This window comes from Triticum urartu, chromosome 7A, assembly GCF_056163025.1.
Source record: "Triticum urartu cultivar PI428250 chromosome 7A, HENAU_Tu73, whole genome shotgun sequence".
NCBI lineage: Eukaryota > Viridiplantae > Streptophyta > Magnoliopsida > Poales > Poaceae > Triticum > Triticum urartu.
The window spans coordinates 160,524,097-160,550,844 of NC_141879.1; the positions used below are offsets into that span (position 1 = coordinate 160,524,097).

Here is a 26,748-nt window from a genome sequence, read left to right on the forward strand (position 1 = left end):
TTTTGCGATCGAGATTAAGTTTTCTCGCACAACAATATTGATTTGCGATTGAGAAATATATAATTTTTTCTCACAAAACAATCTCATTGTGAATGAGATTAATTTTCTCTCGCAAAATATTAATTCACCCTGCTGAATTATCTTGCAACTTGATACAAGAACATCTCATTAAATTTGAGGTGTATATAATTCAAGTTTTTTCACTTGAACATCAAGTTTGCAACATCATTACTATTCATTTATAATAGTGGTGAGTACGATGTATTTCGGAATGTATGTATCTCCATGTTCGCTACATGTCGAGATTAATACGTCTATTTGTAATTGAGATTTTCAATTTCTTGCAAATACATATGCAAAATTCTTAGTGATTTCTTCAAATTGATGTATTGGGATCCCGAGGTAGTGTGTAGATCTACTGCTTTGCAGATTATCACCACTACTGTTTAAGCCTACATTTTGTCAAATTTGACATTATGATTGCACAACATTGTGCACTCCCATGCATTTTACTAAGTCATGACATAAGGCATTAGGAGTGAGTATCTACTGATTTCATCAAATTATACTCCCTAGTGCCGCGAGATCTACTTCATTTTGGAGATTATCTTCAAGGTGTCATGCTTAGCAATTTGAGATTCACATTAATGGTTTCAAGATAACTTCTTGAAATATCCATTAATTTTACAATATTACCATGATGGTCTTCAATTTACTAATTGTAAATTAACTATCTATGGTAACCGATGGCTAGAGAATTTGAGGCATTCGCCCTCAATCGCCACCACTACCCTACCTGGGCATGGACATCATGATCACTCTTGTGTCTTGTGGAATAGTGTGTGCAATCCAAGACCACATGATTAACCTCTGGTCGGAATCACACCGCTAACAGAAAAATATTGTCTTATACATCATAAGGCATTATATCGATTCAGATCTCTGCATCTGGTTATTCTGTATAAGCAATTCCTAGGACACAACAGACCTCAAGGGCAAAGGTTTGGAGCTCACTTCAACCTTCAACCCGACATCACCAGCAGTGACAGGACCCTATGGGCACGGAGAATATGATGGTTGAATATGACTCAACTAACATGTTTGAAGACTTCGTCTAGTCTCTCAATCTCCTGAGTGGTCAACATAATTTATGTCCATTTATGATGTTCTAATAAGAACATAAGTATTGTTGTCATCATATATTGTATATCACAATATATTGTATCAGCACTTTGTTACAAATATATTTGTATGTATTCTATATATCTGACAGTGATTTTCATATTGAGAATCTTCATGTCTATATATAGATTTCTACGGGAGTCAATCCGATGAAAAATGATATGTGCCTTGTGGACATATGCACCACAAACTCTATACTTAGGGAAGTCTAATGTATTTTAAAATCGCTAGACGCGATGAGGTATTTGTTAGCTCAACTCGAGTCATATTTACTATCCCTGTGGGTACCCGAGTAACATCGGGATGCTTTATTGCTTCCCAAGTTTAACTCGTACCCTACTAAACTATAGAGGTATCCGTCAAAATAGTTTCCATAGCGAAACTTATGATGACAACAAAGAGAAATACCTTCTCTTTACCATATGCAACAGATATGGCAAGCACATTCTCTATGTATCATCGGCATTGCACTACACATACTACAAAACCCGTAGCACATGTTGCGTACGAGATAGTTTTCCAGAGTGTCTTTTGCATGACAAACTTGGCATTCCTGCTTTGGTCATCATTGACATTGGGTTGAAACCGAAACTATCAACAATTCCACTGGTTTATGATTGTTATGATGCTAAATTCTAATAACATTTGGATTTTATGTGCACTACAAGTGACACAGGGAAGCTAATTTTAAGGCTCGCACACCTTAAAGTCTACGCTGAACCACTCAGACTCCTTGAATGCATCAAGTCGAGGTAAGTGGCTCTTCCCAGCCATTGAGTAGACTATTCAGGTATCCATGGTTCCAAAAGACATATCTACATGATGGTCTTAAGTGTGTGCTTTATTCACACGAAACCATTAGCCATTATCCTGACATCGATTTCAAGCAAATTGAATGGATAACATTGCAGAATTCTCCTTGAGGGCCATCTCTATGGCTTTTGGATTGAAATTTAGCAATTTGTCCTAATGTCTAGACTCAAAATGGTTTGGTAGAATCCTATCCAAAGAGTTAAGCTCATTGCATTATCTTTACTTTGGAATTGCAACTTACCAACTTTACGTTGGAGTCATGCAGTTTTACACGCTCATGACAGAACTGCATAATATTATTCCCCACTATCTTTTATATGTGGATATCTACCAAGTATTTCCTATCTGCGGTAATTCGGTTGCATACCGATATCACCACCCGGCATACATCATTGGCCCCTCAACATATAGTTGGGATCTATGTGAGGAATAACTGTATTTTCGTCAATACCTCAAGCCCCTCACATGGGGAGTTATTCAAGGCCAGTATGTTGATTCAATGAGGAACATTTCCAGGCATTAGGGGGAGATTTCAAGTACCATAAAGAATGCCAGGAAATTAGTGGAATGTTCAACACATTTTCTGCCTCAAATCCACATACTCAAAGATCTGAACCATGCGTTCACAAGATTTGCATCACATTGCAAATAACCTGCCACATTCATTTACTGACTATAAAGGTGTCACACAATCCTATAATCCTGCAAAAATATGCCTGAAAGAGTGATGGTACCAACAAAATTCACTCCACTCCCTGTTCATAGCAACAAAGGGAGATGTATGGCAGAAGTACATCAGGATTTAGCTTCCCGCAAGCAAGGATATCAAGGCCTGTGAATCAGTAAATGCAAGTCAACTTCACGTTGAGAGACACCTAATGGGTAGTATACACCCAATGGACGGGAAACCTCCACCAACCCAGGTCATAGTGCACACAATGACCAGGACATCGGAATACCCGACTCGATCGCATTGGGAAATCGCGAGCAGTCACCATGGGTAACGATATTTCCATCAAGTCTATATTGATATATAGATTCTGGAGAATCATATAACCGGAAGTCTACAATTGTCGACATATATTTCTCAACTAGATTGCAAAAACCTTTCAAATGATTCAGATCCAAAGAACATGGCCATGGCAAAGTGTGAACAACACTCGGACTGAACTCAAGCAAAGGGTATAATCTAGGTAGAAATGATCTTGCTCAATAATGGGAAGGTATTCATAAGCAATACCTACACCAGTTTTCTTCTGGAAACGGAATTGAGAACAATGAGGTGGTGAAACATAGAGCAAGTATTGTAGCATAAGGGTTCACGCAGATACCCAACTATTCTCCACAGGTGGAATCTCTTTCCGATAACTTATATCATTGGCAGTACAAAATCATCTATCTCTGCAGTTGATAGATGTAGTGATTACATATCCATGTGCATCACTAGATTCAGACATATATGATTGATTCCCGATGGAATCTCAATTCTGAATCGAAATACAAAATGCAACATACATTGTGTAAAATCAGTAAGTCACCATACGAATTATCGTTGTTGGTACATTTGGTACAACCGACTTAGTGAGTTCCTTTCCACAAGGATTACTCCTACGATGATGATTATCCATGTTTGTGTGTCTGCAATGACGACACATGTAATCATCTAAATGATGGAGTTTAAAATGAAGGATCTGGGTAAACCAAAACACTGCTCGTTACTACAACTTGAGCACCTTCATTCATACATTATGGTACACCATGTTGTCTATATCCAAAACATATTGGAGAAACTCATTATGGACAAATCTTATCCATCCATAACTCTCATGGTAATTCATTCTCTAGATGTAGAGAAAGATCTATTTAGACCAAGAGATGATGGAAATGAGATATTGGGACTCAATGTTCCATAATGCCATTGGATCCACCAAACACAATTGGTTGGTACTCAAGAATATCTTTCGATATCTCCAAGGCATCAAACATCTTGTCCTGGTTTTCAGTTTCACAGGAATGTGAACTCCGATATCATTGGATACATCGATCAGATCCCACTATGTCGGATCGTAGACAAGCTTATTGTTCCTATTAGGTGTGGTAGCCATCTCATGGAGAGTCTTTGAAACAGACCTCATGGTTACATCCATCAACCATTATCTCAAGATAATGTTTCTTGTGTTGTCCGGATGCAAACAGGTTACTAATAAGCAATATCTTTATATTGCATATCTTGCAACTCGAATCATGCAACTGATTTGTTCACCAAGTCTCTACCAACTTTTACATTCCAGAAACATGTTCATGGAATTGGTATCTGACGGCTTTGGAATTTGCAAGAATCAGGGGGAGTATCTTCCTGAATTGTTCCTGTTCAATGCATCATATTATACTCTTTTTCCCTTCATGAGTTTACTATACAGGTTCTCATAAAGGTTTTTAATGAGGTAATATCAACATGAGATCATATGTCATACTTTCTGTTTTCCCCACCGGGTTTTTTGGGAAAGTATATACGACATATTTATTGTTCTCTAAACTCTATGAGTTTTCTCTTATTGAGTTAAAAGAGACAATAACCATTATATGTTGCATCATTTTCTCCTTATTTTTCCCACTAGGTTTGAAGGAGTTTAGCAACATATCAAACAGTATACTCCTCACATTTTTCCCACAGGGTTTTTGGAGGAGACTTTTTCAAGATGATGATATTACATGGACAAGTGTAGATTAGGGGGAGTGTTAAAGCTCAATTAACTTGTGTTAATTATGGGGGAATCTCCCCTTGTACCAACCGCAGCCAGTTTGCGTTGGCAACTGTCGCGTCGGTTCCTGACATCTCTCCCGAACGGATGCCTCTTCGATGCATCGCTTCTGCCTGTATAAATACCTACAATCATCTAATGAAAGGACACTCATTCACTTTTACATCTGTGCCGAGGCTCTCTCGATTGTTCTCTTGTTTCCCTTTCAACACTCACATCTAAAAGAATTCAGATATTGCCCCTCTCTCACGGGGGTGAGGAGTACAAGTAGGTCTACCTTAAAATCTACCGTTGCAGAAAAAATATACATCCGAAGATTCCGGGAACCAAGTCCAAATAATCGATCAAAGGAGAAAAAAAGTGCACAAATACAACATTCAGAAACTTCAACACCCCCACACTAACAACATCATCGCAGACACACCAGGGAAGCTGGTGTGTGGTCGATCTCAGGCGCTTGTTCGTGGTTAACCTCGAACATTGGTCCGGCCTCCGGGTTTCATTCAGGATACTCCGAGCCCCTCACCGAGAGACTCTGGACACAGGGTCAGAGAAACCCTCAGACACTACGGAGTCCTACTACACATATGAAGAGTCCTAGTTCCACACATCCAATATAAATCCGATTATGTTGTACGTTTTGGTCTGACTTTTGTGGCGACAAAAGGATAAAGTTGAGCAATGAGCGCCTCCCTTTTCTTTCGGCATCCATTGTAATTAGTGTGGCTACCCCATGACTCAAGGTGATTACACAACATCACAAAAACATAGGAAAGTTAAAATATTTTTTTGGAAAGCCTTCGCCTAAATTCCTTTTACTTTTCGAGGGGGGAGGGGGCGTCAATGCCCTGGAACATTTGGCACTGAAACATGTTCATACACTTAGCGCGCACACACACATTAGTGAATTAATTGTTGGATGTTAATTATAAGAATCCATTTAGAGACCTAGATGTCCATTCAAGACTATAACTACAATCGCATGTGCTATAGAAAATGCGGTATTAATGAGAATTAATACACAATACCCTCCTCCAACTACAAACCACTCTTTTTTGTCCTTAAGCTATGAAAGTGACCAAATCGGTTCCTAAACTATTCGGGTGGCTCATCTTATCCTTCTGCCCATGTGGCGGTAAACGTAGCCTACCAACTGGGTAGATGAAGGTCTTAGCACATGTTGTGGACTGAATTTCCTATTAATTTGATCGTGATTCATTAACAAACACCTCTTATATACAAGGGTATTTTAGTTTCGTTTTTTGCTTGTGCAAAATGTTTTGTGAACATCCCTTGTCACGAATCAGCATGCCACGTGTCTAATCATATGATCAAGTTGATGAAAATATGCCCGTCCAGGGCCTGGCTAGGCCACGGCGGTGGTGTCCAGCGTTCTGCGGGAGCTTCACGCGTGGTGGTCGCCTCGGGTTGATTTCCAAGACTGTGGCGGCGTCATCCTTCATCCCTTCGGCGTTGTGGTGGCCACCCTATGGCAACTGGAGGATATATCTGCGCCGTGGGTTTGGAGGACCGCCTAGATCCGTTCTTTCTTTTTTTTTGAGATGGAACACAGCGATTCCATAAATCACACAGGAACAGCAAGAGAGCTGGCCAGATACACCAATACATCATCAGGGACACCATCGGTCCACAGCTGCCTAGCGTCTGTTCGCTTAGAGCCTACGGCTGCTAGTGCATGTGCTAGTTTATTACAGCCCCTGGGAGCATACATAAATTCAACAGAATTAAAGTTCAACTGAGCAAATACGTACTCCTCCTCCTCCTCCTCCACCAAAAAAGCTAGGGTTTGTGCCTCTCGCTGGCTCGCCGCAGGTCTGCCTCGTCTCCGGTGGCCCTAGGGCCATGGAGGCGAGGTGGATCCTCGTAAGGGCCGGCGAGAGGGCTCCGTTGTTAGTCGTTCCTTTCATATTTGTTAGGGTTTCTGTCCTGCTCAGGAAGACGAGATGGCGGCGGCTCCCTGAAGATGGAATAAAGGTCTCCCCGCCTAGCCCCCGTTCCAGTGGTGCGTCTAGCATCGTTGGTGGGCGTGTGGAGGTGTGTCTCCAGCGGATCTATCCTCGGTGGATTTGCTCGGATCTGGTTGTTTTTCGTCTATGTTCGCGTGTCTTCGGATTGGATCCTTTCGATCTACGTTATCCTTCATCGGCGGCGGTTGCTTTTCTGGTGCGCTGGTTCTAAGGGGCCTTAGCACGATGACTTCCCAACTGTCTACTACAACAAGTCGTGCACGACTCCGGCGAGGGAGGGGCGATGACAGCGGCGCGCCTTCGGCTCGCTTCAGTGCTTGTAGTCATCGCTAGGTGGTCTACGGACCTAGATGTAATTTTTATTATTTCTGGTGTTCGTTGTACTGTCATGATTGAAGATGAATAGATTGGAAGTTTTTCGCAAAAAAAAAGTTCAACCGAGCAAAAGACCGGATATCTTTTAGAAGAACACCTTCAGGAGCCAAGTCGTACTCCGTACTCTGCAAAGCTTTCACCAAAGATTGGCAATCAGACTCCACTTGGATAGCCGTCATTCCCCAAGAGGATGCTGCGTGAATTGCTTCCCAAGCAGCAGTCGCCTCGGCCTGGAAAGCACTGGCCACATGCTGAAGCTTGCCAACCCCTGATCCCCTTATGTCGCCACTGTTGTCCCTGGCCACGAATCCCCAACCGCCACACCCAGTAGAGACATTGAACGCCCCGTACACATTAATTTTCATCAAGTCACCGAGCAGTTTCTGCCAGAAACGGTGTTCCTTGGGTTGTGACTGGGATTTGGGATTACTGCATAGTTGTAGTGATTCAGCAGCCCAAAGCCTAGCGGACACTGCAGTCCTCTCCACTGTGTCTGAAGACTCCCCAGCGTTAATTTTATTGCGGCAGTCCCACCACCTCCACAGCATGCATGTAACAAGCACCCGTTGATCTTCAGGTAGATCCAGCACTGCCTGTATTACTTCCTTTGCATCAGTGCAAGCACACAACTTTTCACGAATCTCATCCAGCTCGAGACAACGCCACAGCTTTTTAACCTGTTTGCATCTCAGGAACAAGTGAGCCCCATCTTCATCTACCCTTCTACAACATACACAGAGTGTTTCACATTCAACCCCTCTCCTTTTCAGAGCTAGCTTCAAAGGTAGATTGTTGTGTGCTAATCTCCACATGAACTGTTGGATCTTTGGTTGGCAGGGGATGTCCCAAATTTTCTTCCATGGGAAACAGAGTTGTTGACCTGAGATTGACGACGAGGCTGAGGTAGCATCTCTTGCTTTGACGTACAGTTTGTATGCAGATTTTACTGAGAATTGGCCTTTACTATCAGGGAACCATGCATAGAAATCTTCAAACTCTTCTTGGATTGGCGTCGCAAGGATGACCTTGGCATTTGCGTCAGCAAAGATATTCCTGACCAGCTCCCTATCCCAGTTTGCGGTTTCTGGATTAATGAGTTCACATACCCGAGTAAGAAGGCACCTTCTTCTTGGCATGATGGGAAATCTCTGGCCCTTCCTATTCAGCCACGGATCCTTCCAGATATTGACCTCAGTCCCATCACCAATTCTGCATATTAGGCCCTCCTTTAATAGATGCACACCCTTCACGATACTCCTCCAAGTATATGAGATACCAGGTGCTGGTGCAGCCTCAAGAATTGATGTAGATGGAAAATAACGTGCTTTAAGAACTTGTGCATAAAGGGAGGTTGGGTTCTGGAGGAGCCGCCACGCCTGTCTTGCAAGCATAGCGATGTTGAACCCATATAGATCTCAGAATCCAAGGCCCCCATCCTTCTTCGGCTTTGTCAGAGTCTCCCAACTCAACCAATGCATAGTGTTTTGCTTCTCCTGCTTTGCCCACCAAAATCTGCATATCATGCTCCCCATCTGCTCGCATAAGGATTTAGTGAGGTCAAAACATGACATGGCAAAAGTAGGGATTGCTTGATCACAAGCTTTAATTAGGACGTCCTTCCCCATCTTAGACAACAATCTCTCAATCCAAACCTTGGATTCTTTTCCAGATTCGTTCCTTGAGATACTGAAAGGTTTTTGCTCTATCTTGTCCCACATAAGCAGGTAACCCCAAATACCTTTCGGATCTAGCCTCCGTATTGATATGTAGCTCAGCCATGACACTTTGCTTCCTCTCCCTCCTTGTGTTTTTTCTGAACATGACCGATGACTTATCGTAATTAACAATTTGTCCCGAGCACACCTCATACAGATGTAGTATACTTTGCAGATGCCTGGCACTTTCGCTTGTAGCTTTAATCAGTACCAACGAGTCGTCTGCAAACAATAGGTGGTTGAAACTTGGGGCTGCATTGCAAATACGTATACCAGTCAGAGTTCCATTCACTTCTGCCCTGTTCAGTAAGGAGGAGAACCCCTCCACGCAAATGAGAAAGAGGTACGGTGAGAGGGGGTCACCTTGACGGAGGCCGCATTGGGGCAGCACCACATCCGTACACTCTCCATTCACTTAGAATCTGTATGACACCGTGGACACACAAAGCATGATCCGTTTGACCCATGTCTCCTCGAAGCCAAGTTTATACATCATCTTTTCCAGAAAATCCCATTCCACCCTATCATAGGCTTTACTCATGTCCAACTTCACTGCAACGAACCCTTCCTTTCCTCTTCTCTTTCTCTGCATATAGTGTGTACATTCATAAGCAAGCAAAATATTATCCGTGATCAATCGGCCCGGAACAAAGGCACTTTGCTTAGGTGAGATAATGTCTGGAAGGATTTGTTTCAACCGATTTGCAAGTACCTTAGAGACCAACTTATAAACAACATTGCAGAGGCTGATTGATCTCAAGTCTTTCATGCATTCCGGATTTTGCACCTTAGGAATTAGCACAACACAAGTCTCATTCCACCCCTCGGGCATGGGTCCCCCATTCAGCACCTCAAGCACTTCTGCGACCAGTTTTTCTCCTACAATGTCCCAGTATTTTTTGTAGAACACCGATGGCATACCATCGGGTCCAGGGGCCTTCAGGTCACCAATACTTTGGAGAGCTTCAAACACTTCCTTCTCAGAGAAGGGCTCATTCAAAACCTCATTCATTTGCGGGGTAACACGTGCATCAACCTGACTCATCATCTCCTCCATTCTTGTTGCCGTGTGGGACGTAAACAGATTAAGGAAATAGCTAGTCACGACTTCCTTCATGGCCTCCTTCTCCTCCACTACAGTACCATCTTGTCTCCTCAATTTCTTAATGTGGTTTTTCTTCTTTCTATCCGAGGCTGCTGCATGGAAAAACTTCGTATTTCGGTTGCCTCCCTTCATCCAATGGACATGTGCCCGCTGTCTCCAATATAACTCCCTCCGATCCTCGAGCCTCCTCAGTTTAAATCTAAGTAGTTCCTCCCTCCAAACCTGCTCTGCACTAATGCTGCTCCTTCGACACTTCTCCAACTCCTTCTTTGTTTTGCTAATTCTTTTCTCCAAGTCCCCCAAAATATTTCTACTCCAGTCCACTAATTCAACCATGACTCCTTTAACAGCTGCTGCCACCCCTTTTCCTTCCAACTGCACTCCCTTCTTCCAAGCATTTTCTACCATTGCCCTACAGTCCTCTTCCTCCAGCCACTTCGCCTCAAACCTCGGCATAGAGCTCCGAGTCGCACCTTGCTGTCTCTTAGCTCCTCCTTGTGTGTCAATGATGATTGGTCTGTGGTCCGAGTGTCGAGGATCTCTGTTAGTGACCTTAAAAGCAGAAAACCGGTTGCACCATGATTGTGTAGCCACTGCTCTGTCAATCCGCTCCTTTATGTAATTAACTGCAGTATGGCTGTGATTCCGCCATGTAAATGCATCTCCTATGAAGCCCAAGTCTCCAAGTTCACACGCCTCAAGTGTAGCTTTAAACTTGTCCATGCAATTCTGTGATTTAGGTGCCCCCCCTTCCTTCTCCCATGGGTGTAAAACCTCATTGAAGTCTCCTGAGCAAAGCCACGATTTGTTGTTTTGTACCTTCAGGTTGCTCATAAGACGCCAAGTTTTATCCTTATCATCATGTTTCGGCTCCCCATACATCCCTGTGTATCGCCACACAAACCCGTCCTCTTCCGTGATCTCCGAATCGATGTGATATCTAGACATGAAGCCCACCACTCTCAAGTTTACCTCATTCTTCCAGAATAAAGCCAAACCTCCACTCTGACCTTCACAGTCCTTAACCATCATATTCGTAAGGCCCAACTTCCACCGCAGCCACTCCAGCCTACTACGTATCAATTTCGTCTCCGACAAAAAGAGTACGTCGGGGTCCTCCTTCTCCCGGATATCCAGGAGTCCTCGAATTGCCGGGCCATTCCCCAAACCCCGGCAATTCCATGTGATGATTCTCATTTCTGCTCGCAGGACTGACTCGGCAGTCCCGCATTCAAAACGGTGTGTACTCCCTCCATTTCTTGGGTACTTGCTTCGTTCCCTTTGATTTTCTTCGGTGACCCCTGGCTGTCCACTTCCATCTCCTCCCCCTCCTCTTTTTTTTCTATTATTACTCCACATGTTTTGCCTTCCACACTCTCCCTAGGTTTTCTCTTGAACTTCCCATTCCTCCCTCTTGGTTCAGCCCTTGGGTTGTTTACAATATTTCCTACCCCATCTTCCTCTTTGTTCCCTGGCACACTGTGGTTTTCATTCGACCCATTCCCAACACCCACTATCACACCACCACCACCCCTTACTGCCGTCTCTATAATGTTTTCCATCCCAGCCAGGCTTGGATCGTTGGCGTCCCCCTTCCCAAAATCAAGTTGTTTTTTATTCTTCTCTCCCACTGCAGTGTCATTAGCCCCCTTAGCAGTTGGACCAATCTTAAGTGGACTCGTGACCTCCTCCCCATCATCATTCTTCTTCTTACCCCCATCGGTTGTGCAAGTTGGTGGTTTCCTCCACGATGGTGCATCACTCCTGCTCTTTCCCTCACTATTCGACCAACCCTTCTTCCTTCCCGAGCTGCCTCCACTCGTCTCCCTCGGTCCACCCCGGACCATGTAATATGATTGAGGCTTCTCTGGGGCATATTTCATCCATCTCCCGAATTCAGCAGCCTGTCCCCTTTTGAGTTTTGTTTTACAGTCCTTATCTAAATGCCCCAGCCTACCACATGTGTAGCAGAAGTCTGGCAAAAACTCGTACTCAAAACGGCACCATATTCTTTCATCCTCCTTTCTCTTCTTCTTCCTCCCACCCGTTTCGTCTTCCTTTTCCCTCTCTTCCTCCTCCTCCCCTCCCTCCTCCTCCATTGCCCCATCATCCACTGGATCAATATCCAGAAAGATTCCTTGCATAAGTGGCTCAGCAATTCTGATTCGCACCTTCACTCTCAGGCACTACCCCAACGCCGAGCCATCCTCACCCGAATCCACTTCTACCAATTCCCCTATCTCATCTACTAGATCCTCCCCCATTTCCTTACACATCATTCCCAAAGGAACATTAAAAATACGGACCCATATTGGAACTGTTTCAAACACATATTCATCTAGTGTCTTCCTAGGGTCGAAATCCTCCATCACCAGAAGCTCCTTGCCGAAGGTCCATGGCCCGTTCTCGAGCGCCTTTCGTTTCCCTGCCTCCTGATGGAACATAAACAGAAATCGGTTCTCCCCCATCTCCTTGACCTCCAGTCTCTTCATCGGGCACCACACTCGCCCCAGCGCAATCGCCATTCCTTCTGCATACCCCGGCCTGTCTGAGATCAGCTTCCCCATCGCCTTTGGCACACTTCCCTCCCTCGCCGTCGCCCTCTTCCAGCCCACCTTGACTCCCCTCCTCTCTGCCTCGGACAGGTTCATCTTCTTCAACATTCCTTCGACTCCCTCCATGCTACCCCCCAGCCTCCAAACGCCCGTGCGTCACCGGAGAAACAAAAAAACTAGGGATTTGGTGGAAGTACGACCGCGTGCCCCAGACTCACACGGAAGGCCTCTGGTGGAGATGGGTTGGGATCTATGCGGACGAGAGAGGGAGGTTGGGTCGCTGGCCTCCGAAGCTGCCGAAGGCGGCTGGGACGAGATGGATCTGCCGTCGCCGGGTTGGGGGACGAGGAGGCGAACCCTAGGTCGCCACAAGAAGCGCCAGACAGGAGACCAAGCCGTCACACACGGGACGGATGGTTTGGCGCCTAGATCCGTTCTTGGCGAGCTCTGGTGAGGGCACGACGTGAGTTAGCCAAATTCACCTCACGTCCCCAAACGAACGTCCAGTTTGGCTGGATTTTGTCTCTTTGGAGCGGCAATGGGTTCGCTCATGTCCCCTTCAGTTGGGTCCTGGGTGCGCCTAACGCGCGGCCGCACCCCAAATCATGTCCGGAGTGGACGTGATTAAAAGAAACTGAAAAACTAAAATAAAGCGAACGTCCATTTTGGCATAATTAACTTAAAAATAAATAAAAACGCTGCCCGCGCGCTCCTGCCGTGCCCGTCGATGCCGTGGCCGTGGCCGTCTTCGGTGGCCGCCGGTGTCGTCGTCATCGCTGACGAGGTCGACATAGTCCGGCGGCGTCCAGAGGTGGGGCGGCGGTTCGTGGTACTCGGTGGCGGGCCGGAAGGCAGGAGGTGCCTGCACCACCTCCTCCCATGGCGACGCCTCCTGCTCCGGTGACCGCGGCGGCGTGGGGCACCAGTTCACGCCACCCACGGCGTCGGCCATCTCCGGAGCCGTGCACGACCAGCTCCACTGCTGGCCCACCAGGCTCGGGTGGAACGCGGCCACCAGCTCCTCCCCCATCACCTCCTCCGCCCTTACCATCTGTAGCTCGGGGAAGGCGACGTCGCCGGCCAAAAAGAGAGCCACCGTCTACTCGAGGCCCCACCATTGGCGCTCATCGTGTGTGTTCATGGAGTCCTCCATGACACGTTGCATGAGCTGGGCCTCCTCCTCCACTGTCATGCGAGGAGGTGGAGGTGGCGATGGAGATGGGGAAGGCGACGACGTGGGTGTGAGGCCGCGCACCCGCGTACTCCCACGCACCTCCCGCCGCGGCCGCCGCGGCCCCGACGACGTGCCGGCGAAGTAAGAGGCACGCCGCACGTCGTGCTCGTCCCTTAGCCACGTGTCCCAGAGCACGGAGTCGGGGGCGTACCTATCGTCGTAGTAGAGGTCACCGGGGAGGAGGCGGCGGCGGCGCACGATCTCGTCGTGGCGCGCACGGTCGCCCGTCGGGACCGGCGGGATCGGGACCTGGTCGGCGGAGAGGTGCCAATTGTTGGGGAGGTGGACGTCGCTCCACGGGATCGGCGTCATCGTCTCCCAATAGCGCCGGCATACATCCGCGTTGATGTACTGCCGGTTGCGCTCGCCGGCGGCCCTAGGGCCGATGGTGAATGGGGCAGGCGCGGGGGCCCGACGCGGTGGCGATGCGGCCTCCTCTTTCACGGAGCCGCGGCGGCGTCCCGAGGAGGAGCCAATCTCGCGGTCGTGCTTCCCCTTGCGGCCGTGGTTCCATAGCCCCATTGCTTCGAGGCAGCCGGCCGGCGAGTTCGAGGACAGGGAGAGGCTAGGGTTTGGGGGTGTTGGGTTTCGAGGAGGCGGCGGGTTGGAATGGGGAGTGTGGGCGACGACCGGTCCATGGCTTCCTCATTTAAAAAGGACGGCGACCGTTTGCTTGGGCGGATGACAGGTGGGGCCAACCGCGTGTGCGCATTAATGTCAAGCAGTGGGTGGTAGGTGGCCGCCTGCCACGCGGCCCCGACGTGGACGAGCGCCGCGTCCACTTGCTGTCCGCTGCGACCCAAACCCGGCGCATGTTTGCGCTCGAAATGAGTCGGCCCGGACACAAAACGGACCAGATGGGTCCAGGCCGTCGCGCGCTGGGCCGTCCGGTTTGTCCCTTTTACCCCAAACGGATGGGGCCGGACGGGATAGGGTCGTGCGGCGGAGTTAGTCTTATGAGGTCGTGAAGGTGGGGCTCAGTGGTAAACGCTTCAGTGGTGGCGTGTGCCTTGCTCTGCCAGTGTCGTCGCAGGCGTGCTTGGGCTGTGGAGGTGCGGGTGGCCTCTGGGCGAGCTAGCCACTTTGTTGACGTGGTGCGATGGAGAGGCATCGAGCAGCTTGCTCCTTGTTCGGTTCACGTGGTCTTCCACTGGCATGTGGCACGTATCGATGGTTTAGCCTTCTCCTAAGAGGCTCATCGAGGTGGAGGGTCTCTGGGCTATAGGTGAAAGCTTTGGTTGAGAGGGGTGGGTACCAGCGACGAAGGCGTTGATACGTCTTCAACGTATTTATAAATTTTGATTGTTCCATGCTATTATATATTTGTTTTTGATGTTTTATATGCATTATTATGCTATTTTATATTATTTTTGAGACTAACCTATTAACCTAGAGCCCAGTGTCAGCTCCTGTTTTTCCCTTGTTTTAGAGTTTCGCAGAAAATGAATATCAAACGGAGTCCAAACGGAATGAAACTTTCGCGATGATTTTTCTTGGACCAAAAGACATCCAGAGGACTTGGTGTACATGTCAGGGAAGCCATGAGGCACCCACAAGGACGGAGGGTGCGCCCAGGGGGTAGGGCGTGCCCCCCACCCTTGTGGGCCCCTCATGACTCTGCCGACCTATTTCTTCCGCCTATGTATTCTCAAATATTCCAAAACCTACCAAGAGAGCCACGAAAACACTTGTGCTAGTCTATTACTAAAAACTGTAACGTTCGTCATTTACAAAAATTTCTTAAAAATGTTCAGAAATATAAAAAAGTGTTTATATTTTTTCATAAAATGCTCACAAACATATTAGAAAATATTCTCAAATTTTAAAAAATTCCATGTATTTTTTTAAGAAATATATTTTTAATAAATAAATAAATCTCGTGTTTTCCTGGAAAACCAAAATAAAAACCCACTGAAAACTAATAAAACAGAAAAAAACCTCAAAAAAAGGAAAAACAAACTCACTGGAAACAACTCGCTACCGAGCCTTACACTACATGGGCCGGCCGCCCCGAGCGTTCGAGGATCTGTTGCGACCGATCTGTCAAAAAGGTCTATCTCGCTCCTTCGGTTCTTCCCCTCGCTCAATCTGTCTCCCTCGTGCCGCCGCCTCGCTAGGGTTCGGCTCCACCGTCGCCGCCGCGCACCGCGACCGCCTGCCGTCGCGGCGCACCGCGACCGCCTGCCGCCGAGCGCCTCGACCGCCTGCCGCCGCGCACCTCGACCGCCTGCCGCCGCCGCCACCACCGCCATCCCGGCGCTTCCCACCTTCGGCCTTTTCCACGATGCTCCGTCTCCGGCCGTCTGCCCTGACTCCCAGGCAGCCATAGTCCGAGCTCATCTACCCTGATTCCTTGACATCGACCCCCGAGCTTCTTTCCCGTCAATTCCCAGGGCTAGGCCATTCGCCGCCTTCCACGATCCATATCTTCATCGGCACCCTTTCACTTCCGTCATGGCAATGCAAGACCATCCTTCTCCGTGTGGCCACCACCCCCAAATCCTCTTGGATAAAAAATGTTTAGTGGGCGAGTTGAAAAATTCCACTACCGCAAAATCCAAGAATCGCAAAGGGGTTCACTTGGAGGTTTCTTTTGAAGCAGTTGACCCTCCAGCCATCTCACTGTGCCTGGTCAGCTGCGTTGATCAGACCGGGGATCGCTTGACAGCACCGCCTCGTATACTTGGTGTAACTGGAGGCTTTGTATTGCTGGCTATCACCTTCTCGGACAGTGTCAACCGTTACTTGTTCATAAACTATTTTGTTTACAAAGCAGGGCCCGATTTCGCCTCTCTTCATCTTCTTGCAAGGCCATACCCGTCTTCTTTTTCGCCAAACATGGCTGCCATCTTGCCTGTTAGTGATAACAGTGAAGACTTTGCTGTCATTTTCCCACATGTTGAATATTTCAGACTTGAGTCTCGCAAACATTACACACTCCACATATATTGATCTAACACGAATGATTGGCACTCTCAGGTCGCTTGTATCGCTGAGGATAATGAGACAAGGAATGCCAGGGATAAGCTATTGCTTCATAATACCATGAGCGTGGCATATGCAGAAAAGGGTATCATAGGTTGGATTGATCTCTGGTGGGGAATTCTCTTATGCAATGTTTTGGATAAAAAGCCTACCATCCGTTTTGTTCCGTTGCCAGTTCCGGAACCGTGTGATACGTCTGAGTTCCATTTGATGTTTGAGAATCTCACTCCAAGACCACACCGTCATGTGACGATATTCAATGATTTGATCAAGTGTGTTGAGTTAGATTTTCATGTGCAAGATGCTTTCTTCAACATGAAGCGAGCAAAGGATTATGGATGGATGGCTAAAACATGGACTAGATCAATTTATTCAGATGTTTGGTGTGATGGCTTGACGATTGATACATCTGAGATATCTTTCACCGACTCTAGTTTGCCGAATTTGTTGCCTGGGATGTTTGATGAGGAAAACAATTTGACTTGGAAGAAATTGACTAGTGCTGGTCCTACATTAAGCTTGCTTGATGACAATGTTATTTACATTATGGCGAACGAGAGCATGTGCCATCCGACAGCATATGTACTTACTGTGGACACCAAAAGTTTGAAGCTCGAGTCTGGTGCGCAGTGTGCTCCTCAAAAGACGGCGTGGCTCGAACCAACATATGAACCGTGTGTTCTTTTTAGCTCTTTTGGCACGACTTCAGGTACTCGTCCCTAATAAATTTACGGAGTTAACAAAAAATTGTAATAACCGGAAAAGCACTAGTTAATATGGTAGTCTGATAACACATGTAATTAGTTGCTTTTTTGTTGATGAAAACATTACTGTTGCCTTACATTATGCTTTGCATTTTTTTGCAGAGTTGGTTAAATAATTTGAAACCAAAGGGACAATATTTGAAATCAAGGAAGGGCCGGTGCTCTCGGTGGTGTCGAAGCGTCTCCGTGTGCTGCGGAAGAAGCAGAATCGCATCGCGCAGATGGAGGAGTCCGTCGCTGCCGGCAAGATGCTTAACCAGGAGCAGAAGGAGCTCATGCACTCCAAGCCCGTCATCGCCGCGCTCATTGACGAGCTTCAGCGCCTCCGCGTACCACTCTCCACTGCTCTCACCAAGGAGCTCTCCACCGTCCCTGCACCTGCTGCCGGTTCCTCATCCTTTGGCTCCGATTTGTCCATCCAGGACCTCCTCGCGCTCATCTACTTCGGCTCCCTTTTTTATGTCAAGTCACCGAACGAGTTCATCGCCACCATGGTTGCGCGCAAGAACGAACGGAGCAGCTGCATCACCCACGGCTACGTATGGGATGATACCGTGGACCTGCTCGTGGAGAGCGACCTTGATGCAGTGTCTGCTGTGGCGGCCCTTGCCGCGGCTCGCCCTTCTTCCGCAGATGGTGTCTCCCACCATGACGCACTCCAGGCCTGTGCCCATCATGCCCGCCTATGGCTAACCCATACTGATGCGCCGATCCACCCTGGCTCCTCTGTTACATGTGAGGGTTGATATAGGTTTGTAATTTGGTTTGATTTGAGGTGATTGCTGATTGAAATTTGTGGCCTTTTGCTGTAGATGCTGCGGTGAGGTCCAAGTTAGACAGGATCATGGCATCAGACTACTACACAGCACCTGCAGTTGCTGGGAACCATGGAGCTGAAGGTCTGCAGGCACAGATGAGCATGACCGACTCACCAGAGGCACCATCACTCAAGGAGACCCTAGCTGCTGAAAATCACAAGGTGAAATAGCAAATTGCACTCCTTAGTAATTTAATAGTATATGCTTAGCATGGTGAAGTGATCATTGCCCTGAAACTTTGTTCTGATCTTTGTCAACGATTGATCTGCTGTAGTGCACAGTGCTCCTAGTATTATTATTATCATCATTGTTGCTGCTGCTGGTGCTTTTTGTGCTGATTCAGTAGTAATGATCAATGTGGATTATAGCTTTAATTGGAAAACTGTAAGGTCGATCCATTTGGGGTGTATATTATGCTGTTTCATATGGATGTTGTGCGCCGTTGCTTAGATATAACAGACAGTGCCTGTGCATTGGTGTTCTGGAAAAAACGCTGAAAATAATAACTTAAAAACGATGATCTTTGTATAATATTATGTGTAGTGCTACCACTATCTAGGTACAGGATGGTCTCTATTCTGATGGGTCTTCGCAGTTTGCAAACATAGTAATTGAGTTTTTGTTGTATTAAAGATTATAAATATCACGCGCTAGAATTCATCATATTGCAGTCATGCAATAACATGATTGTTTATTGTACATTTGTTCCTTTTTTACTTTGTTGGCCATTACTTAAAATGCTGGTTGAAAAGAACAGCAATCCCAATCCCTGATATCAAAACATTCTGAAAAGGATACACATGTAAATTCTCTTGTATTTTATTACGTTTGTAAATTTAACGGAAAAAGCTGGCATTTCTGCAGCATGAGTGGAGAAACCAAGTTTAGCGCTCTGACAATATTTGTATCCATTGTGTAAAACAAGTTTGGAGGCGGCCTCTCTGCATTGCAGTGTGCAGGGGTAAGGCTTGCCTCGTATAATCCTTCCCCAGGCCCCACCTGGCGTAGGAGCTTCTAGCACTGGGTCTCCTTTTTTTCTGTACAAGTTTTGTGCCTCTAAAGATTACATTTTAGAGCCCAGATTTGTTTCTTTTGCTCAGGCGCAAAAAAGTGTTTGTTTTTCCAAGAAAACCTACTGGAATCTGAATGGTTCAAACATTTGCATGTGTAATTTTACCTGAATTTTAGACACTCAGAATTATTTATTTACCGTCCACTGAAGGAGCACATGCTCCTGGGACCTGGGGACCATTTTACTCCTATCTGTCATTCTTACTTCTTGTTGCTTATCTACTTTATGATTACAAGTCTAGGACTTGTGACCAACATTACTTTGATAACACAACTTAATAGTTGTATATTCTTTGGGTCTGGTAATATATGTTCGTTGGCATCCTAGCTGTGTACTTCGATATTATTGCTAGATTACTTTTCTGAGTTGCAGATTCTCTTTCATAACTATGGATCATTCGTAATCTTTGTTAAGTCCCGAGGGATCTTCTTTGACTTCCATTTGAGGAATTCTTATTATTTTTAGCCGCAATCTCCTAGGCGCATTGCAATGCTGCTAGTTGCAGAATCTATAGCCCTATTCTTCTTGCCAGTTTTGCAGTTCGTTGCGCAAGCTTGATTGTTGAGATAGTATGTAATTATTTACTCAGCATTAATATGACATGGGTAAAGCTCCAGCCTCTAGGGCTCATCATAAAATCACTTGCAATTTAAATATGTATAGAAGTTATAGTGTTGCTCTTTTGTGTGTGCTAACACTAAAGGTAGTGTCATTTTCCTAAATTGCAAAATGGGATTTCTAACCTAAGAGTTCACGTTCACAGTTCTCCATTCTTTATAACAACATTGTGATATTTTTAGTAACAATTTTATGCTGGCATCGCTTCTGCATTGATTTCCCTAGATTTAAACCTGTGTGTACATGTACAGTTCTTTATGCTTTTAAAACTAAAAATCATGGTATATTCACTGTAAATCGTCCAAGCATCACCTACTGCATGTTGCCTCAGACATTATATTTAGAAACTGTACAATGTCCATCTCCACCTTTTAGTATTATGATTATTGGAACAAAAGCTAGACAGCACTGTCATCACCTTACTACACCTTTGGTAATATCACAGTTCTTTGGTGTAGAGTACTATTAAAATGCACCTACATACTCCCTCCGTCCGGAAATACTTGTCATCAAGATGAATAAAAGGGGATGTATCTAGATGTATTTTAGTTCTAGATACACCCCTTTTTATCCATTTTGATGACAAGTATTTCCGGACGGAGGGAGTACATACCTATGATAAATCACTGAGGTGGGGTACACATTTGAAATGATGCATTAATAATTAAGTAGTTCTCCTGGATAAATTGTGCTGTCTTGCATTTTCCAAACAGCCAATCATGAACTTGGGTTATCGTTTAACTTTTGTGGTGTTTTCCCATTGTTTTGGGTTGCTGGGAATTCAAGTACTGTTTTTATTTTGTGCCATATGATGAGAGACCTTATCCAACTCACAGCGGTCGTCTGGACACTTAGTGTGTAATGGTGCATACATATTTCGCTGATGGCATTTCAGTTTTTTATGCATAAAGGATTTGATTTCCTGGAGAGCATTGTGTTAATGCAAGTTTTAGAATAACCCGAACTCCTGAAACTTTTGCCTCGGTCTTCACTGAAGATTTTTGGCGTTATTTGCTGGTGGCTGCCCTGTGAGCCATGCCCATGCTAGTGTCTTGTTAGTTGGTGTAGATTGATATAGAGAAGAAAATGCAGGTACATGTAATTGTTATTCTTGATGAGAGGGTCACATTTCCTAGAGGACTATATGGTTCCTCCTGGTTAGCCGTATTCTCGAGTGGACTCCTTGCCTCTGTAGGGTCAGTCGTATAATAAGTAAATATATCTCAAGCAGGACAGCAGTTGCACTTTGCTAGGAGGCTAAGCTGCCAGCTATAGTATTTTCTTTTCAGGGATGCCTTTTTTAATTGCGCTGGATGCAAATAATCAACCACTATATCCAGAAAGCAAAAGCACTACTAATTTTCTGATACTAGCATATGTGATCAGTCATGACTATGAATGTTCACCTAAAGCACTACCATGTACGAAGTGTTTTCTGCAGATGAGATTAAAACAAGACATCTTGCTAGATTTATTATTTTGGTTACTGTGAAGTGTCTCTACTGTTGCTTAGTCGTGTTGGCTTGGTTATTCATTTTGTGTTTGTTCTAACACCCAGAAGCTGAGCTATGATAGACTGAAAAATGGTACACATTTTGTAATTATTAGATGAGTGTTTATATTTAAAATTTACACGGTTTTAATTGGGGACATTTTGAGGGGTCTGTTTGTTGACCTCTAAAAGTAGAAATGATTAAAGCTTATATTGATCTTGTTGGTATGTTTACTTGTTGACAGGAGGACGAGGAAGATTCCTCGCATGCCACAGAAATCGACAATGATCATCAGTCTAATGCAGCCGATGTGCAAAATGTGGTAATGACTGGATGACCTGTGGAGTGGTTTCTGTGTATATAATATATATCTGGCTGATACTAACATGCCAACTTCAGGATGGTAAAACCCTGGTGAACCCTCGTGTGGAATATCGCGTGGCTGAGGCAGAGCAGGAGAAATTTGATGTGAAAGAACAAGATCAGATGTATGCCGAGCCAAAAAAGCGACAGTTTCAGCACCCTCGGCAATCTTGTCAGAACCAGCGAGGTGGTGATCGTGGCTGGAGGGGGGCCTACCCTAATGGCCGCAGCGGGCATGGAGGCGGCCGTGGCATGGGCAGCAGATACGAGAATGGGCGTGGAGGTGGTGGTGGTGGCGGCCGTGGCATGGGCAGTGGATACGAGAATGGGCGTGGAGGTGGTGGTGGTGGCTGTGGCATGGGCAGCGGATACGAAAATGGGTGTGGAGGTGGTGGTGGATACCAGAATGACCGGGGTTGTGGTGGCGGATACCAGAATGGCCGGGATGGTGGTGGCAGCAGCGGGTATCAGAACAGCCGGGGTGGTGGCGGCGGGTACCAGAACAGCCGGGGTGGTGGTGGCGGTGGCGGGTACCAGAACAGCCGGGGTGGTGGTGGCAGCGGCGGGTACCAGAATAGCCGGGGTGGTGGTGGTGGCGGCGGGTACTACAACAACGACGATGGGTACTACCAGCCGAGGAACTTGAACAACAGGGGCAGGGGCGCAGGGAGGTGGCCACGCGGACACCGAGAGGATTGAGGCAATGGCATATGTGGAAGTCTGGGAGGTCAGGAGAGGGAAGGGGCAATGTGGATGTCTGGGAGCCATTTTGTTATTATAGAACTACGGAGTATGTAATAACCTAGCCTGTGGGTATGTCGCAATCCAGTCCCTCCCCATCTGCGAGTTTTTTTGTTGCTCCAATGAGTGCATAATGGTTGGTTGGTAAATGTGGAATCTCGTTGAAAGTAGCTTCAGGTCATACATGTGTTGCTTCTTTTTCTGGCTGTGTGAGTTGTCATATATTTCCGGTTGGTTTATTATTTTTGTTAGATGTCTTTCTACGTCATTCCTGTTCATTTTCCAGTGTTTGTGTTTGTGTTACCTTTGTTTGTTCTGGCCTGTATCGTAGCTCTTCAAAAAAATAAAAAAAATACTGTTTGTTTCGGTGAATGCTGATCGAGATTTTGGCTTTGTCTTTAATAATCCTGATAAGTGTCACCGTAGCTGATTATGCATAGTTGCGGCTAGGTGTTGCATGCGCAGGAGCGCAACTGAACACAAAAAAATGTTTTTACATGAGGTCTACTCGCATGGTTTGTTTACCGTTGGAAAGATTCTGGGAGGAATTTGTCAGGCAACTGACCATTTTCGGTTTCTTGCAAGTTCTCCAGCTACTCCGATCGATGCTGGAGAGCTTGCTGGCGGGACGCTTGTCGTCCCTCGCCGAATGGGCACACATGGCGGCCGGGACAGAGACGCCAACGGGGAAACGCCCTATCTAATGGTTGCATGGTGGCCGGCCGAAAATTGGGTCGGCTGCCGTTGGCTTTTCCTTATGCATGCAATCAAAGGGACAGACCAGTACCGCTCTTCCATCGATATTGTCTTCAGAGAGATTAAAATCTTTGTTAGTTTGAACTTTTTCTTTTTTAAGATTGTTTTTTGCCCAAGGGGTTGTAATACTGTAGCTGATTCTCTAGGAGCGTGTTTGGTTGATGTAGCCAACAGTAGGTGCATTGCATAGCCTTCTCAACTCAGTCTGGCTATGTAAATGCAGCCTCAAATGCATCATCTGCATGTTGTTTGGTTGCCTGCATGGGCAGAACCACACTGCTGGTGTTCGGTTGCCTGCATGTTGGTGGACAAACCCAAGGCATGGTGTTTGGTTGTATGCAACGTCTGGTGTGTGGTAACCTCTTTGGCTAGTTGGTGATGTTACCAGCACACTTCGGCACAACCATGTAGCACACATCATAAGCAGAGCAGAGTATAAAAAGAGGATCAACTACTTAAGAGCATATTTCTGATAAGCAGTACCACACTTCATAACAGTTTTATGCATAAACCATAAACATAAACAGTTCAAAGCAGACTCGATAGTACTTAGGGAGGCCCCGACTCTACTCCTTGGCGGCGAAGGCTTCGTCGTGCTTCCCACACTTGTTGACGACCTCAATGCAATCATCGTCGAATATGGTGACCTTGAGGGTGTCTGGAGTGAGGAGCTTGAACCTCACATGTAGCCGATCTTGATCTGATGAACGGCTGCGTAGGTGGCCCAACCCTGATCCAGGGTCACCCTGCCGTTCATCAGCTTCACCGTCACCTTCCAGGAGCAACCGGTGTTGTTCCTGAGCTTGAACTCCGTCGGCACCGCGACGAAGTGCTTGGTGAAGTCCAGGGGCATGGGGATGCACTCAAGCTTCGGTGCAAGGATGACCTTGCAGAAGTGAGTTGGGCCATCCTCCTGATGGTAGTGGCCGTAGTTGCGGCGCTTGTTGCTGGGGGGGCTCCTCCATGCCCTCATCGTCGCCACCCTCAGGCGTCTTCGGGTCTTCCTCGGCGGTGGGCGGCAGCACAACCTCGTCGGGCATTAGGTGAAGGGGTTGCTTGCCCTTGTTGTCAACGGTCGGGAGCACCTCCGTGCCCATCTCATTGCTCTCCTCGATCTGCACACAATTCATGGAGTCAGGCACAGCATAGATTTCATGGCTTATTGAAGAGCATGTAGTTAAAACGGCATGACTGTCACTCTTCTCCTCCTCTCCATCGCCCCTATATTTACTCACCCTGCCCACCACTACTTACCCACCCCCTCTCTTCTCTAACTGTCAACCTTCCTCCTCCCCATCGCCATGAGCTCTAGCTCCAGCTCCAAAGCCAACCCCTTCCCTTGGGGTATTGGCTGGAGGGCCTTCTTCCTCGGGTGGTCGGCTGGTGACCGCACCAAGTTCGAGAACACCATGGAGGTGTGCTCGAACTTCGGCTCCATGCCTGACATGCAGAAGGAATCTAATGCAGTGTTCATGAAGGCCATTGCAGAAGACCTGAAGACGTTGATTCCTGACCCAGCGAAGGGCGCGATGGCAGTTGACATCATTCGCTGGGCCATGAATCAGGCCGTCTCCGACGACGGTAAACAGAGGAAGAAGTGGTGCAAGTACAAGAACTACTGGGCTCCTAATGACCGCCGTGCCGCAGTGTACTGGGAGACGGCTATCGCGCCGCCGGCGGTCATCAGTGGGGAGCCTAAGGAGGAAGAAGAAGCGATGCAGATGCCAGCAAGGGCGCCGGAGCCAGGCCGTCGTACCTGGCAGATCGACCTCAACTCCTCCGAGGACGACGACGATGACCCGCCGGCCCGCACGGCGATGAAGGAGAAGATGAAGGCCAGCAGCTCGACCCATCGCTCCGCACGCCGGTGACGGCCGCCGCGGTGAGCCGGTGTCCGTTGTGTACCCCCAATCCCCCTTCTGCATCTGCATCTACCTCTATTCTGATCTTGCATATATGAACTCGTATGAACTGGTATGAACTAGTATGAACTACCCCTATGCTTATCTACCTCTATTCCCCATTCCCCTCCGCCATGGATCGAATCTATCGCCGGATCGAACGGGAAAAAGTTTTGCATGTCGAACAAAGAGAAGTGCTTACCGCCATTGCCGCGGGCCAACTGCTGATCCGCTCGCCGGTGATGGAGTCCGGTGGTCTTCTTGCTCTGCTCCGATCCGCCGCCGTCGGTGAGAGTTGGGAGAGTGGGGAAGAGTGGGGAGAGGGAGCGGTGAGGGGCGGTGAGGCTAATAACTGCTGACGCTTCGGGAAGCAACGTGGCTTCTCGAGCGTGGCCGCGCGCGTGCAGTCGTCGCCGCCCACGTGCACCGCTCGGGCATGGCCTTGGAGAAACTGTCGATTCGTGCGTTCCTAGGGAGCCAGGCCCAGGAGTGCTTTAAGGTTCATGTCATGCGGGCCGAATAGTGAAAGCAGGCAACCAATCGACCCGTTTTCGTCCCGCGCGAGCCAGGCCGGGCCTCATGCAGGCTACCAAACACGCCCTAGCTGCTCACGGTGCACGTATGAGCCATGCATCCTCAGCCTTGTGGCCGGATGGGGCTCCAGATTTTGTTCATACGTTAATTGCCAGCAATTTGACTGGCCGTTCTGGTTAATGGAATAAAGAGTATTCCGGCTAAAAAAAATTAAAAAAGCTCCAAAGCAGAAACGCCTCCTCATCTCGAATCTTGCTTTTTTTAAACACAGTACAGACGCAAGTGCTCATACTATTATAACACACACGCGTACATCCTATCCCTATGAGCATCTCTGAGAGATCGAGCCGGCATATCATCTTGAGATTTTATGAATAAGTCACCGTAGGATAAGTGCGAGCACCAGGACTTGAACCTTGGTGGGCTGGGGATACCACTGTCCACATAACCATCCAACTACAGGTTGGTTCGTGTCTCGAATCTTGTTAGAGCAATCGCTCCTTGTTGTATGCATAGGAATAGCGGAAATTCAACATGGGTCATATTACCATATGGTATCATTATCCGAGCCGTTGGTCCACATAGGGATCAGTGAACACAGGCGTATTGCATGATGCATTTCTTTTTCATTGCATCAATATTCAATGCGCCAGTGCTTCTTGCCGGTTGTCCATTAATGTTGTGGCCCACAATGGTGTTCTAACGACGCTACTTTCTACTTTTTCTGGACCGGAGCTTGTGGCACATGGTCTGCTCCATACTAAGGCCTACTCCAACGCATGACCCAAACAGACGTCCGTTTTGTCTGGATTTCGTCCGTTTGAGGGTGACAATTGGGTCGTATCCACCCGGATTTGAGTTTGCGTCGGCAGGACGCCCAACGAGCGGTCGCATCTTCGACGCATCTTGTCCCCGTGCATGCAAACATGAGAAACCAATGATTTAAGTCGCGGCCACGGTTCGCACTAGTTCAC

At 47.1% G+C, this 26,748-nt stretch overlaps 5 protein-coding genes, 1 non-coding gene and 2 pseudogenes across 6 annotated transcripts; 4 read left to right on the forward strand and 4 right to left on the reverse strand.

Moving 5' to 3' along the window:
* Positions 1–9,250: 9,250 nt before the first annotated feature.
* Positions 9,251–11,137, reverse strand: LOC147958754 (uncharacterized). The gene is made up of 3 exons (XM_087532285.1): positions 10,047–11,137; positions 9,529–9,893; positions 9,251–9,423 (listed from the first exon to the last, which is right to left on the reverse strand). The coding sequence occupies exons 1-3, from the start codon at positions 11,135–11,137 to the stop codon at positions 9,251–9,253; spliced, it is 1,629 nt and encodes a 542-aa protein (XP_087388411.1).
* A 222-nt stretch (positions 11,138–11,359) lies between these two features.
* Positions 11,360–12,408, reverse strand: LOC147958755 (uncharacterized; annotated as a pseudogene).
* A 1,186-nt stretch (positions 12,409–13,594) lies between these two features.
* On the reverse strand, positions 13,595–14,251 carry LOC147958756 (uncharacterized). The gene has a single exon (XM_087532286.1). The coding sequence runs from the start codon at positions 14,249–14,251 to the stop codon at positions 13,595–13,597; it is 657 nt and encodes a 218-aa protein (XP_087388412.1).
* A 2,805-nt stretch (positions 14,252–17,056) lies between these two features.
* Positions 17,057–18,466, forward strand: LOC125531768 (uncharacterized). Its single transcript, XM_087532287.1, has 3 exons — positions 17,057–17,423; positions 17,608–18,213; positions 18,291–18,466. The coding sequence occupies exons 1-3, from the start codon at positions 17,057–17,059 to the stop codon at positions 18,464–18,466; spliced, it is 1,149 nt and encodes a 382-aa protein (XP_087388413.1).
* Positions 18,467–20,788: 2,322 nt separating this feature from the next.
* Positions 20,789–20,875, forward strand: LOC125555140 (small nucleolar RNA Z161/Z228). Its single transcript, XR_007304567.1, has one exon. It is a non-coding gene; the product is annotated as a small nucleolar RNA Z161/Z228 (small nucleolar RNA).
* A 1,008-nt stretch (positions 20,876–21,883) lies between these two features.
* On the forward strand, positions 21,884–22,541 carry LOC147958757 (uncharacterized). The gene has a single exon (XM_087536036.1). It carries the CDS (start codon positions 21,966–21,968, stop codon positions 22,539–22,541), a length of 576 nt encoding a protein of 191 aa, XP_087392162.1. The 5' UTR covers positions 21,884–21,965.
* Positions 22,542–23,905: 1,364 nt separating this feature from the next.
* LOC147958758 (putative B3 domain-containing protein Os03g0621600) lies at positions 23,906–24,622 on the reverse strand (annotated as a pseudogene).
* A 7-nt stretch (positions 24,623–24,629) lies between these two features.
* LOC147958759 (uncharacterized) lies at positions 24,630–25,210 on the forward strand. Its single transcript, XM_087532288.1, has one exon. The coding sequence runs from the start codon at positions 24,641–24,643 to the stop codon at positions 25,208–25,210; it is 570 nt and encodes a 189-aa protein (XP_087388414.1). The 5' UTR covers positions 24,630–24,640.
* Positions 25,211–26,748: the final 1,538 nt, after the last annotated feature.

What these genes read in the sequence shown, in the direction of transcription:
- LOC147958754 (XM_087532285.1), bottom strand. Translation starts at nt 11,137, where the DNA reads ATGAGAATCATCACATGGAATTGCCGGGGTTTGGGGAATGGCCCGGCA. An exon ending in GGAGGCAACCGAAATACGAA is followed by an intron (nt 9,894 to 10,046) that starts GTTTTTCCATGC and finishes CACGGCAACAAG; the next exon opens with AATGGAGGAGATGATGAGTC. An exon ending in GGTACTTGCAAATCGGTTGA is followed by an intron (nt 9,424 to 9,528) that starts AACAAATCCTTC and finishes CACACTATATGC; the next exon opens with AGAGAAAGAGAAGAGGAAAG.
- LOC147958756 (XM_087532286.1), bottom strand. Translation starts at nt 14,251, where the DNA reads ATGGGGCTATGGAACCACGGCCGCAAGGGGAAGCACGACCGCGAGATT.
- LOC125531768 (XM_087532287.1), top strand. Translation starts at nt 17,057, where the DNA reads ATGGCTAAAACATGGACTAGATCAATTTATTCAGATGTTTGGTGTGAT. An exon ending in CTCTTTTGGCACGACTTCAG is followed by an intron (nt 17,424 to 17,607) that starts GTACTCGTCCCT and finishes TTGAAACCAAAG; the next exon opens with GGACAATATTTGAAATCAAG. An exon ending in CCCTGGCTCCTCTGTTACAT is followed by an intron (nt 18,214 to 18,290) that starts GTGAGGGTTGAT and finishes CTTTTGCTGTAG; the next exon opens with ATGCTGCGGTGAGGTCCAAG.
- LOC147958757 (XM_087536036.1), top strand. Translation starts at nt 21,966, where the DNA reads ATGTATGCCGAGCCAAAAAAGCGACAGTTTCAGCACCCTCGGCAATCT.
- LOC147958759 (XM_087532288.1), top strand. Translation starts at nt 24,641, where the DNA reads ATGAGCTCTAGCTCCAGCTCCAAAGCCAACCCCTTCCCTTGGGGTATT.